The 13267-nt window shown below is 39.4% G+C and overlaps 1 protein-coding gene across 1 annotated transcript in view; it reads right to left on the bottom strand.

The window, feature by feature from the left end:
• Positions 1-13267, bottom strand: part of LOC108751335 (E3 ubiquitin-protein ligase MYLIP) — a 162012-nt gene that overhangs the window by 23689 nt on the left and 125056 nt on the right. The window contains exon 2 of the mRNA XM_018491443.1: positions 5558-5754. Within this exon, the coding sequence (XP_018346945.1) occupies positions 5558-5754 (197 nt within the window). The remainder of the gene's footprint in view (positions 1-5557; positions 5755-13267) is intronic.

The following is a 13267-nucleotide window of genomic DNA, read 5'->3' as shown; positions in this document are numbered from 1 at the left end:
CTCTCTCTCTCTCTCTCTCTCTCTCTCTCTCTCTCTCACCGTTACGACGTATGATAGACGATCCTGCCGGCGACATTTCGCTAATGCAGAAGTGCAATGCGAATTAATAAGAACGGAGCGATGGAGTTTCGCTCTTCAATCTATTCGTGGTATAAACTCGACGGTGTAAACCCAACAGGCGAACAGGCAGTGCTCATTGAAATTTCACAGCGAATCATTATTACGAAATTAATTGCGCAGTCCGTTAATTTTCGCTGTAAGCGTCAGTCGTAAAATATGGATATAGCAATTTCCAACGCGCTGTATTTTTAATCATCGATCACGCGGCGATGCGATAATGGCGAGACGTGTCACTTCGCGCCCGTATATCTTCCTAAAATTTACGGGGAAAATGTGACGGGAAAGTCGTGACGTCGTTGCAAACGAAATGTAGATCGCCGATAAATCAAACGCGAGCGCCGTGTATGAAGCGTCGGACAGAGGTCCGAATTTCCGATCGGAGAATCGTGTTTTTGTTAGCGGATAAAAATGCAGATCGATAAATCACAAGCAAAGTCGATAGCGTCAAATAATTAACGTGATACCACGTGATTTATATTCTGTGATAAAATATAATGATGAAGTACTCTAAGTAAAAAAAAAAAAAAAAAATCATTTTCGTTTCGCAACGTTTTTGTATTTTTACGAAATGTCCTGTGCACTTTTAGAAAGTGACAATAGGTGAAAATATTGCCGTTAAAACTAACGAGCTTAACGTGAACGTCAAAAATAAACGAAAATATATCAATCAAATAAACGGAAACAAGTTAATTTCGGTGACTCGTAAATGATTAACGCGTCAATCACCAGCTTCTCGTCGATGCGATAATACTGTGAGATAAAAAATTAATAGAATATGCATTTTCACGATGTAAAAATAAAATGGTTACAACTCGACGTTGCTTGGCTGGTCACCATTAATGTCTGCACTTGTACAAGTGCGTCCAGCAAAACTTTGATGATATTCTGCAGTCCCTTTCATGGAAAGACCCGCATGAATGGCACGGTGTAACGTAATTAAATCTGACTCACACGTCAGGATTAATTTTGCAGTATCTTATGTGGCAGCCCCGAGACAAACCTTTTTGCTCGAGCTCGTGACGTATTCCACAGATTTTACCGCCGAGTATATGCACAATTCTACGAGATAGTCCGGCTGAAATGGAAAATAAGCGCGACGTAGTAATGTCGTAATTTTGTTAGAGATTAATTCGCTTATACGTCTGCGTACTGAAGGATCTGCGAAAGATTAACTGTGATTCGCCTCAACTAAAAACTCACAAAATGGACATAACGTATTCGAGTTGTAGTAAAATAACCTATATTTTGAGTGATCTCGTATTGATATCAGTCAATATCAGAAAGTTCCCTATCGCCGATCGCACTTGAAAGCGCAATGTTAATTCGCGAGAAGTGAATCCCTCGGTAGATTTCGGATTTAATTCGGTCGACGACACGGTAACATCAAAGGACACACGTCGGAAAGAGACGTTGAAGCGTTACGGATTAAGAGCCTTCAAGAGGAGCTTGTGAAATCGGCTTTTTCGAGGAAGCGTAATCAGGTTAGGCGTAAAATTTCACTCACGCGCACTTGTGTAAGAGCATGATTTCTTAATTAAAGAAAATTTCGCTTTTATATTTTCTCCATTATTAGTCTTGCTTTTGCGATAATTAAATAGACAATAATTATTAATTGAATTAAATAAAAAAGATCCTATAGATTTATTTCTAATTGGTCCAAATTCGTAATATCGTAGTAATTATTAATGCTCAAACATTGCAGAAATTAAATGTCATCAATTTAAAATGTTAAAGTTGAATGTTTTTCAATATTAATCAGTGCGTTTTAAATACGCAGACTTATTTAAATATGACAATTCGCTTTGTTCCTTTCTGGAAGTTTGGAGGATATTATTTCTAGTGAAAATATTTCGCAATATGTGGTTGTTCAGACATAACCGTAACGGTTTTTTTTTTTACATTGCACGTAAAGAAGGATTCGTTGTAAATTTAACGAATTACATATTGAACGAGGGAGTTCGTCGCGCCAGCTGAACGTAATTACAACAGCAGCGTCGCGTTACCAGTGACAAATTAATTCGCATGCCGGATGCATTACTCTTCACGCATTTAGCCCCACGCGGGGTAATTCGAGCGACCATGATTAAATTGAAATTACGTTTCGATCCGTTGAAATCTGTGCAGACCGCTACTAATTACGAATACGACCGACCCAGGCTACGTTCAATCGATTCGCTAAAAAACTTTCGATATAAGAGCGAGCGATCGTTGCCGGATCGTCGAGAATTTGTTTGCCTTAAAAACCGCAAAAAAACTCTGAGGAGTCACCAAATGACAAAGAGCACGTCGCCACTTTCCGAAGCTTAATCGTCAAAGGGAAGAATCTATCAATTTGCGAAATTTGAATACCTATACAACTACTTGTCGAACACACACATAAATTAGAGTCTTAGATCGATATTCATAGTTGGTTCTACTTCAACGTTTGAAATAGAATCTGTTCTCCTCCTATTCTCTATTCCTTTGATTAGGTCAAGTCCCTAATAGCTTTAGCAGAGTCAATATATAATTGTCCCATTTGGCAGTCATGTATAACATCGATCAATCAGTTTCACGATTGGTTATTTGCGATGGCCAATCAGAATACGTAACACCGCTTCTCTGACTAATTATTCAGGGGCCCACTCTCAATTCAGTGACACACACACACACACACACACACACAAGTCGACCAAACACCATTCTACCTTTCTTGGTAGTTTGTTCAATCAGAACAAAGATAGAAGATCATTTGTATTGACTTGTATCACCAAATGAAGAACATTTCCACTCTAATATAAATAAATGAAAATCATTAAAATAAATAAACAATCCATAGGCTAATAAGAGTCACAGGCTGATGAAGCCTGTATCAACGTATTAAATTCTGTATCATTAATCGATTGCGTGGAATCTTCTTTATTTTGAACGTTTCGGCTCTCTTTGGAGTCCTCCTCAACAATACATATGTCAAATCATATTTTATTGAACCTTCCGTCAAACGTGAGTCACTAACAGGTTCCCAACTGAAGTGAATCCTCAAACGGAAAGTTCAACATGTTTATGAAGCAGTTATTTGGCAGTTCATATTAAGTGATGTTAGTTTATGACTTAATTGTTTTGTTTTGTGTTTCGGGGTGTCCTTTTATAATTATAAATTCGCTAAACACTTTGGACTATTCGGAGAGGAAGGTTGATAAACGTATAATTGTAAACGGTTAATATGTATAAATCTGAGATAATTGTTATTTGTTACTTGTATTGTTGAGGAGGACTTGAAAAAGAGCCGAAACGTTCAAAATAAAGAAGATTCCACACAATCGATTAATGGTACAGAATTGAATCCGTTGACACCTTCAACAGCCTGCGAACTCTAATTAACCTTGTGTGGATTGTTTATTTTTATTTTTAAGATTTTGAGCCTGTAAAATTTGATAAATAAGTGAGTCCAGGATTCACGGAAATTGCAATTAAATCGCACCTACCTATTCGCAAACTATTTTTTTCATTAAATTTTTCATCCTCAAACGTGATCCGTTCGATGGAAATCTACGATGAGAAAACTCCGCGAAAGCTCCCCAAATATTCCCTGTTCTCCACCGACGCAATTCAATTTCGTGACGCGGCAATTGTATTGAGGTACAGTCGCGAAACGTCACGTATCGGGGCGGCGCCGAGTAGAAATGCCGCGAATAATGCAAAATAAATCGCACGGCGCCGTGCATAACATTATTTACCGTGTGTCTCACACCGGAGAAGCGCACCGCCGATCGGCAGTGTGCCGATCTTGTACTCCCGTACGAAAACACACATTCGACAAGGCGATATCGCCGGATATGCAATCAGTACTCTCACGGCGACGCCAGCATGCAATTTCGTACGTGCTCGCTGGAGAATCGATGGATCGCGCGGATCGCGCTCAAGGAATCCGACTGATTGCACACGAACGTTCGCGCGTTCCTTTTCTTCCTCTCCCAATCTGTTTCCATCTCCTGGCACATTTTCTCTCTCCCCCTCCCACCCTTCCTTTCGTCATTGTTCTTTTTCTCTTCCCCCCCTCCCCCCCCCCCCCGGAAAAAGGGAGAGCTTTTTTACGGCAGAAACAATTTTCAATTCGGACGAAAGCTTCCGCTACTCCGCTATCGTCCTTTCGCTGTTGCGCTCGCACGAGTGCATCCGCGGATCGGATTACGGCGGACGCAATTCGCAACTGCCACGGAGAGTTCGGCGGCCGAGTCTCTCGCTTTGAATACGCGGCGTCGCGCCGCGATAACGAGCCAATCAGAACTTCAAACAAAACGAGTTTCTGCTTTCCAGCCGAACATTCGCGACTTGTACATACATTCCCCGGAGGCAGTTTCTCATTCCGCATTTCACGATGTCGGATGTTGATTTAAAAAATACAACCGAACGGTTTTATACCCTCGTGGGATTTATTACATATATTATTACAAACACAGAAAGCAATATATCCGTATCTATTTGAATTCGTATTGCACTGACGGAATTCGCGATCGTGCAATAGAACATTACGAAGTGGGACTTGGACTGAATTTTAAAACTAGTTTCCCGCATTAAACGTTCGAGGATCGATAAGAGGTACGAAAAGGGGTTTGGCTGGTGATATCGAAGACGATGCAAATGTCCTGCAATTAAAGCGGCGACGGTAGCAAAGAGGGATTGGGTCCAACTACTTCTAGTTACCGATACTGGAAATTTATTTCAGAAAAAGAAAGATGATGGGACACTTGGACTTAAAAGCTCTTCTAGGATTAAGAGTGTTTTAGAGGAGTCTTATTGTGAGATTATCATGATCCCATTAGGCATCATCGACGTCTAATTTAACTCCAGACAATGTCGCACGGTAATCCCCGAAATAAGCTTCTGCTTGAAATCACATCGACAGCGACCAATCAATCGGAGGATCACTTGTCTGTCGAGCGTGTAAACTATTCGTCCACCTAAATCTCCCGACTGCCAAGGAACGACGAATATTGCGAGCTCTTCGAGAGTTTACGAGATTACATGTAGATCCCCTTCAAACCTTCGCTCACAGACTTCGCTATAAAACGCAAAATAGAAGCTTCACTAAATTACTACGTCCTTAAACAATTATATAAAGGTACGTATGTATGGAAGATAAAAGCAGTTTTAATTAACATTAAAATTGCCGATGATATCCCGCTGAAATAAAGCGCCAAAATAGTAACATGGCCGATTCTAATGTTGAACAAACCTGAGTTCAAGGAGAAATTTTTAACGATGTTTACGTACCGGATAAATTAATATTTCAAACGTTTTGTACAGTCCAATTATAACTGTTTGCGTATCTAAGTCGCTAAAGATATATTTACGAATTGTTCTTAAAGAATTTAAAAAACATCTGGATCTGCTCGCGGTCGCGACAAATATTCGGACCCAAACAACAGTACGATTCGTGTCGATTAATTTTCCTTACCTGGTGGCTTCCTGCAGCAACAGGTGAGGCGGTACCCAAAACTTAACTCTCAGAGCGAATCTTAAAGGCGCCACACCACCGCCGGTCTGCCGCTCTATGGGGTTCCTCAGATTCAACCAGAGTTCCTCGCCCTTCGCATTTTGATACTTCAGCCCGAAGTAGTCGCACTCCTTGCTGACTCCCAGACAGTCGCAGGCCTGCAAACAAATCAATCGTATGTATTCTCCTGCCACGTTACCGTGCCAGACTGTGAGCGTGTTTGCCAGGCACTCTATATATTTCAAATAAACCGAATCGTTCGCGCTCCAAATGCGCTTTTTCACTAATCGGCTTGCTCTCGGGATACGACCCAAATTTTCAAACGACCCTCTACATCTCTTCGGTTTATCGTCTATAATTAATCGTTGATCCGCGACACTTCGATCGATTAATCCGCACGGGATTCTCTCGCGGGTGAGCCCGGAAGGCGAACAAATAGCCAGCAATAATTTAGAATGGTACGGTACAGCGTGGGCCACCTCCGACCGCGCACAGATATCGCGGAAAATAAATATAAGCGCGTCGCCGAATCATTATCCGCGTTCCGCGCCTCTCCACCTCCGCCTCATTTCCGCCACGGCCGTCGTTTCCTCCGTTCTCGTCGGTAATTTTTCCTCACCGCGGTCGCCGTAATTGCTGACCGGCAAAAATATCGCGATCGAGGTGGCTAACGTATGCAATTAAATCAAGCGTGTCGCTCGCAACTTTTTTCTTTTCTTGCACAGAGCGCGCAATGATTGCTCGAATCTTTCAGGAATGCCGCTTCGCGAAAAATGGAACTGCACTGCTAATCGAACGGCGACTTAAAATAAAATACGATAAAATATTTGCAGTTTTCTTTTATATTTCATTTGGATTTTCTTGAGTATAACAAGAAATGATAATAAAACCAAGTTGCTTACTTTGCGGCGAACTTTAAAGATATCGAGATTATTCCATTTCACACGATTCCACAAAGAGGCCCTATTTTTTTCCTCTGTATTATTTTACTATTATAGAGTTTTTCATTTAATCGATTGTTTAATAGATTCAATACGACGACACATTTTTTTCCCGATAGAGATTCGTTGGCGATTTGACGAATAAAAATATCTCGCGAATCTTTTCAGTATTCATTATTAAATACATTGAACTGAGAGAGGCAGCTACTAAAAAGCAGGATAAATTCTTAATAAGCAGTCTTTTTCATTTGCCCATGTATTCTACTGTACACTATCGAAGGATTCTATTCATCCGCAGCTCGGCTCATTCTGCATTATAAAATCGATATTCACGGTGATATCGGCGATCGCATTTTTATCGTAAATTATCCTTTAGCGTGCCGCTCGATCGGCGTTATTGCCAGCTATTATATCCGTTATTTATACCGCGCGAATAAATGCCGCAAATGGCGTTAGAAAAATCGTTAAAAACATTACGGAAAGCGACACGTGATGCTTGTCTCTGATCCGCAACATCGATCTCGCTATTTAAATAGCGCTTTCGTGCCACAGCAATAGCTCGTTTTCTTGAATAAATCATAGAGCGCAGTCTCGTTAGAAAAACAAAAACCTCGTGAAAAATTGCGGAAAATTTGCTTATCGAAAATCACGGCTGATAATAATTATCTATTACTCACGTAGCCTGGTTGACCCAGATAAGATAATTTCGTGCGTTGCACTTTCGCCCATGAATAGAAGCGTTTTAATTTATTTATCGTAACGCAACCGCGCAATTTCTCCTAATAAACGACCCTAATAAATTCATCCGGTAACACGATCGGTAATTGACCGTACGTGGTGCGGTTATGCGTTAAAAATATCTACGCGATATATTAAATCGTGGTAGCTAGGATCAAATTGTGAGATATTAAATTACTGATAAAAAAAAAAAAAAGAAAAAATGGTTGATATATCGCGAAAGTGTTTGGCGCAAAAATTTGACACAAACGAAATAGCCGGGAGGCTAAGTGGATTTGCACATGGTATCGAATTATAGAGAATAATCAATGTTATAACCAATCGATTATTTCTATAGCTGAATGTGTGTATATATGCAATATTTATATACTATATATGAGCGATAAAATAAACTTCGAACGCATACAATTCTGACGAAGAAATAGAGAAAATATTAAGCATTTCTGCTTTCATATTTTGTTTTCTTTAATCTATCTCATTTCGATTTCGATTCAGAAAATATTTATTATACTAAAATTACAGTTACAATGTGCCAAAAATTTTCATTCACCGTAACGTTTCATGTAACGCGCCAATAAATTTGTGAAAAATGTTTTTCAAACGTAAAAAGATTGATGGGCCAAAAATAGAGGCTATTATTTTTATCGTGTTGACAGAGTGCCATTTAATTGCTCTTAATGTCGGCAAGTGACACATAATTTGACGATATGAATAAACATTTTATTGGTTGTTATTAATGGATAGTCAATTTTATGAGATTAATAATGATACCGACACTCAGCAACTAGCGAAGCTAAAATATCACTGTTAAAAATCCAATTGTCGTGGAGAAGCATCAATACTTTCTATCTGATACTAAGTGAAGTTTCTAGACGAAAAGTATTGCGGGTGTTGCGAATTTCCGGCTCTCTCTCTCTCTCTCTCTCTCAGACCGGATTTTTAAGATATACTGATGTTACGAGCAAACTCGGTCACGTGCGTTGTGATAAGGAAAATTCACGGAGAATGCTCGTTGTCCCCGCGGTAATTTATCGTACCAGGCCAGCAATGTCAGTCGCGCGGTGGCTTCTTCCGGAAGCAGAAGTGCAGAAAAACGAATGGCCGACTGACGATGAGCGTCATCCGCTTTGGATCCATCCCTCGCGGCATCGCGACGCGATGTGTCGCGATCGCATCGGAATGGCAACAATGAAGAATTCGCGTCCGGGTTCGTATTTGCTCTTGTAATTCAGAATTGCGTTGCATCAATCGTAATTGATGTTCCAAATGCATAGAAGGCAAAATTCCTTCGCTTTCTTACGCTTCTTTCTTTCGTCTGTTCCATATCAAGCGTAAAAAATAAAATTTTGAAGGATAGGATAGAATTATTGTACGCTATCTCCCTCACCCCCCCCCCATCTCTCTCTCTTTCCAGTTCCTAGTTTCCAGCTAAACTTTCAGGAACATATATACAAGAAACAAAACTTTTATTATGTGAAAACTATAATACTATGTTAATATAACAGAACAATATAATATAAAATTTGTTACATGTTTTCTTGCTGTAGCTAGTTAAATTATTACGATAAATGCAGTTAAGTTTTTAGACGAAATATTTGTGAACAAAATAGATGTGAGATATCTGTCTATCTCACGAATGTTGCTCGTTGATACACCTTTTGATCTCGTGAATGTGACGTATTCACTTCTCTTTATACTACGAGATTAAACCGCACAGTGACGCGACCGGCGACGCATGAATTGTAGGTCCGTAGACAAACACAGTTCGGGAATGAAATTTATTATTTAGTGAGATCTTATATTTACCAAAGTATTTCGGGAAAAATGTTGCAGCCCAGTTTTAGATGAACACCAGAAGATTTATTCAAATGGAACAAAACAGTCTCGCTCCAATTACTGTGCGCTTAAGAACGATCATCTATTTCTATTTCTCTTCCTCGAGATATCGTTTGAAAGATATCATATGATCCTCGGGAATTCCACGCAGTGCGGTAGAATAGCGATACCGAGTCTCATAATTGATCGCTCGTGACTATATTTCATGTGTCTTGATATCTTTTTGACGTTAAATATTTTAAATTGACGTTGACAGAATCCAATTAAGCATCGATAAAAAATAGCGAAACCTTCATCAATATTTAACTGACTGATAGAGAATAAAAAAATTTGAAGAATTTCTTTTATAAAACGACAAGAGAAGCGACAGTGAGGAAATCGGATGATTAATCATAACGTAATGATTAATGATCGATCTTCTATCGCCTATAAATAATCAATAGACTCTTCAAAAGCGCAATATTGAAGCCTTCATTATTGGATAAGCCGACAATTGCTCCTCCATTGTACCGGGTAAGACTACAAACAGGGCGCATTCCCCTTGTTTGTCCATCCTTGATTGCGTCGTGAATCTATAATAGGTTAGAACCAGTTTCTCGCCGAACGCGCACTAAGAATTACAAAACGCAAAACTTTACTCGGCATATTTTTATCGTTCGCCAAAGTTGTTTGCATCGTCTACTATTCGATAAAGACTTCGGCATTGCGTGTCTATAAGAATTTCTCTCTTTCTTTCTCCCGCTCTCTGTCTCTTTCTTTTTCGTCGAGAAAAGTTTCCTCACATTATTTCGCCGTTGGCTCACCGGGTTCGTATAAATTTTGGCGCCGTGGATCGACTTGTGTAGCTTCCAAAAATGATTATGTAAATTCCCGAGAATTATACGCTCTATTCGATTATGAGTATTTAATCAAGCGCCGGTACAAAAAGCGCCATGCGAAAAAACAAAATTTTTTTCTATAAAGCGAGTCTATTAGAATAGGTTTGCCTTTAACAAAAAAAAAATATTATGAGAACATGATAAAAAAAAGTCGCAGCAATTTGAATACTCTATAATCGAATATCTAAAAAAAAAACGTGGCGAAATCAATTGTATTATCTCTGCCATATCTGGATCTGATTGTTTTACGCCAAATATAAAAATGATCGCAACTGATAAATCCATTATTATTACTCTCATCGTACTCGACGACGCGTATCTCACAATGGATTTGTTAACGTACAAGGATAAAGCGATATTCGCAATCTAACTCGACGCGTTATGCATCTACTCGTGCGCTTTCGTCGTCGCAATTTTTCGCTATTTGCCTCACTCGAGAATAAAACGACGTGATAGCCAACCGGTAAATCAGCCCAGCTATAGGTACTTCAAAGACTTCAGCATGTGCAATTTCCATGCGTGCCTACGAGCTCGTCCGCGCGATTATACTGACAGTCGATTTTTCAAACAATTCGCATATCGCAGTTCCTTCGATTCTAGGTTTTTATGAACATATAACCTGTATTTTTTATGAGCGTCAATCATCGGATCAAACGTATCGTCGCGTTATGCAGAATGGCTCGATCGTCTGCGAAGTAGTAGAAGTAATATGGAAATTTTCTAATTTCTGTTTCATCAAATTAATATGTAATCTTTTTAATAAAAATATGATAATGATCAAGATAATATCTACATATCGTTTCGCGCGAATATGCAAAGTCGGTAATAATTTTAAAGTTCGCGCGAAGTACGTGCGATACATTTTCCGACTTGCTTCGCGCAAGATAATATATTAGAGAATTAATGAAGAATAACGTAATATTGAAATAAATGTGAGGATACGCCACTGCAACTGCTTTTTCTCGCTCGCGTGAGAATGACGTACGATTTCTCTATTAAACTTTGGAGTAGAGATGAAGCAGAGAGAAGCATCTGACAATATTTCATCATTCTAATTAACTGCCTAATTATGTTCGATGAATATTTTATTTATGCTAGAATCTACATGACAAATGTATTACGTTGTCACATGTTTGACATTTTATATCCTATTACGTTTTACACACTTATTTGCATGGATATTATACTTGGCGATATGCAAAGTAACGAGATAAAATAAATGATTAATTGCTGAAAGCATATTTGCATCGCATATTTAATATTTCTCTTTATTTTCTTTAACATTTCTCTAATTTCGATCAATTCCATATATTAAATGTATATCCAGCATAAATAAAATATGGACTTTACCAGTTTGTGTCATCCTCTGATCAATAATATTAATCGACGAGATAATTTATTAACGAAATGTGTCCAGCAATTATTATAAAAAGATAATAAATATTTCACATTGAAATACAAATACGCTCGTAAATCAAATTCTGCCGATTATTTCTGCCATAGGAGAGAGCTGATATATCTTCCATCCTCGTCTGATATGTATATCTACATACGCTATTAAATTGCTCGATTTATTTCACTGGCACATGCTTACGTACAGCGCGCATGGAGATGTTCGCAATCAAAGTTTGCAAGACGCGAGAGGCATCTTTACCTTCCGTCTTTCATCTGCATTCCAGTTTCGCGCACGACGATGTTATAATAACCCTTCATAAATACGAAAACGCGCACTCGCGCTACTCCGACTTTCCCGTACTCGGACTTTCTAGGTTTGTAATTATATTTTGCCGTAATTATTGGTGTAATTATTAAAAAAGTGAAAAACTCATGACTTTTTTATGCGAATCTGGAACGTATCTCGAGCAGCGGTGCGTCTTGATCGCGACACGCACCGCTGTTCATTCATATGATAACCGAGCGGTGCACGCGGTGACTTGGATTCGCTTTTCATGAATATTCAAGCATCGCGATGCCAGTGGCGATGGCGGTAACTCGTTCTGAAAAATCGTCGACATAACTTTCGCAGAGACATGCTTCTGCGTGCTCTAACGTCCGCGTTATAACTGCCACGGTGATTTAATCGTATTCACGATTAAACGCGCGCGATTAAATTTGCGAGTCAAACACGACGGTTACATTCGGCTAATTTAACTACTGTCACAGGGCCAATTTCATTTCCAATGGATAAATGGGATTATTATATAATTTGCGTTAATTAAAGCCGTCAAAAATAGAAACGTTAAGAGAAACATTTAACGAGGAGGATAATGCGTCAAATGCGTAAAATTCGCACAACGTGCCGGTGATAGCGGACGTACGTTACGGAACAATTTGCATATGTCGCGCCGTAATTAATATCTTGCCCACGTGCGAATCATGTGGATTCGCAAATTCGAGAGAGAATCCAAAGCAAACAAACTTTATTGCGGTTTAATGCTAAAGTTCATCGTGGGATTGCGTTACCGAATTAATCCGCGCCTGTCGGCGTTTTCCAACGCGAGGGAAATCGAGAAAAAAAGCCGAGACCCGGCGTAACAAGCGGAGATATTTCACCCCGCGGATTGCTCCGCGCACATGTTAACTTCGGCTGCACCACGCGAATTGCATCGCGTTAAAACCGTGCGCGGTTTTGAATTACGCGGCTCGCAAAGGTCAACTTCGTTTTTCCAGTTTGATTGCAATCGCGCGGTGGCTCGGCTGCGCGCGCGCAGAAACGCAAATTGCAGTTTCCACCGAAGTGGAAGTTACGGGCATGTCGCGAAATTAAATTTCTGCGCGTTAAACTCGTTCGGTATTATAATCTCGTGGCATCGCCCCCGTTTCCAGCCTCTCTCGCGCGTGCTTCTTCCGCCGTGGCTGTACGTACGTACGTGTATGCATGTGCGTGCGTTGCATAATGGCCAAGTTCGACGTTTATGAGTTTCTTACTTTTAATGCGATTTATATAAGCGGCGCAATATAGCACCGCGCAGCGCAGTGCAATATTCATTATTATGCATTATCTGTATACATAATATAAATATCAACCTCACACTGAGAAACTCTTTACAACGTAATCAACATAAAAATCGTATATACATACAGTGAGCGCAAAATGTATTCGTATACAGAGAGAATATTTTTTAAAAGAATTTTTAAAAAGTAAAAACATTATCCAGCGAGAAACGAGTCATCGAATTGATGTCGAATCGATATAAATACGATGATTTCAACTCAGTTTGACGTTCGATTAGATGTTTAATTGATGATCATTTCTTGTTGGATAATTAACAATTTAC

This window comes from Trachymyrmex septentrionalis, unplaced genomic scaffold, assembly GCF_001594115.1.
Source record: "Trachymyrmex septentrionalis isolate Tsep2-gDNA-1 unplaced genomic scaffold, Tsep1.0 scaffold44, whole genome shotgun sequence".
Classification (NCBI taxonomy): domain Eukaryota; kingdom Metazoa; phylum Arthropoda; class Insecta; order Hymenoptera; family Formicidae; genus Trachymyrmex; species Trachymyrmex septentrionalis.
The sequence above is the reverse complement of the archived record's forward strand: the minus strand, read 5'-3'. Positions and strand labels throughout refer to the sequence as shown.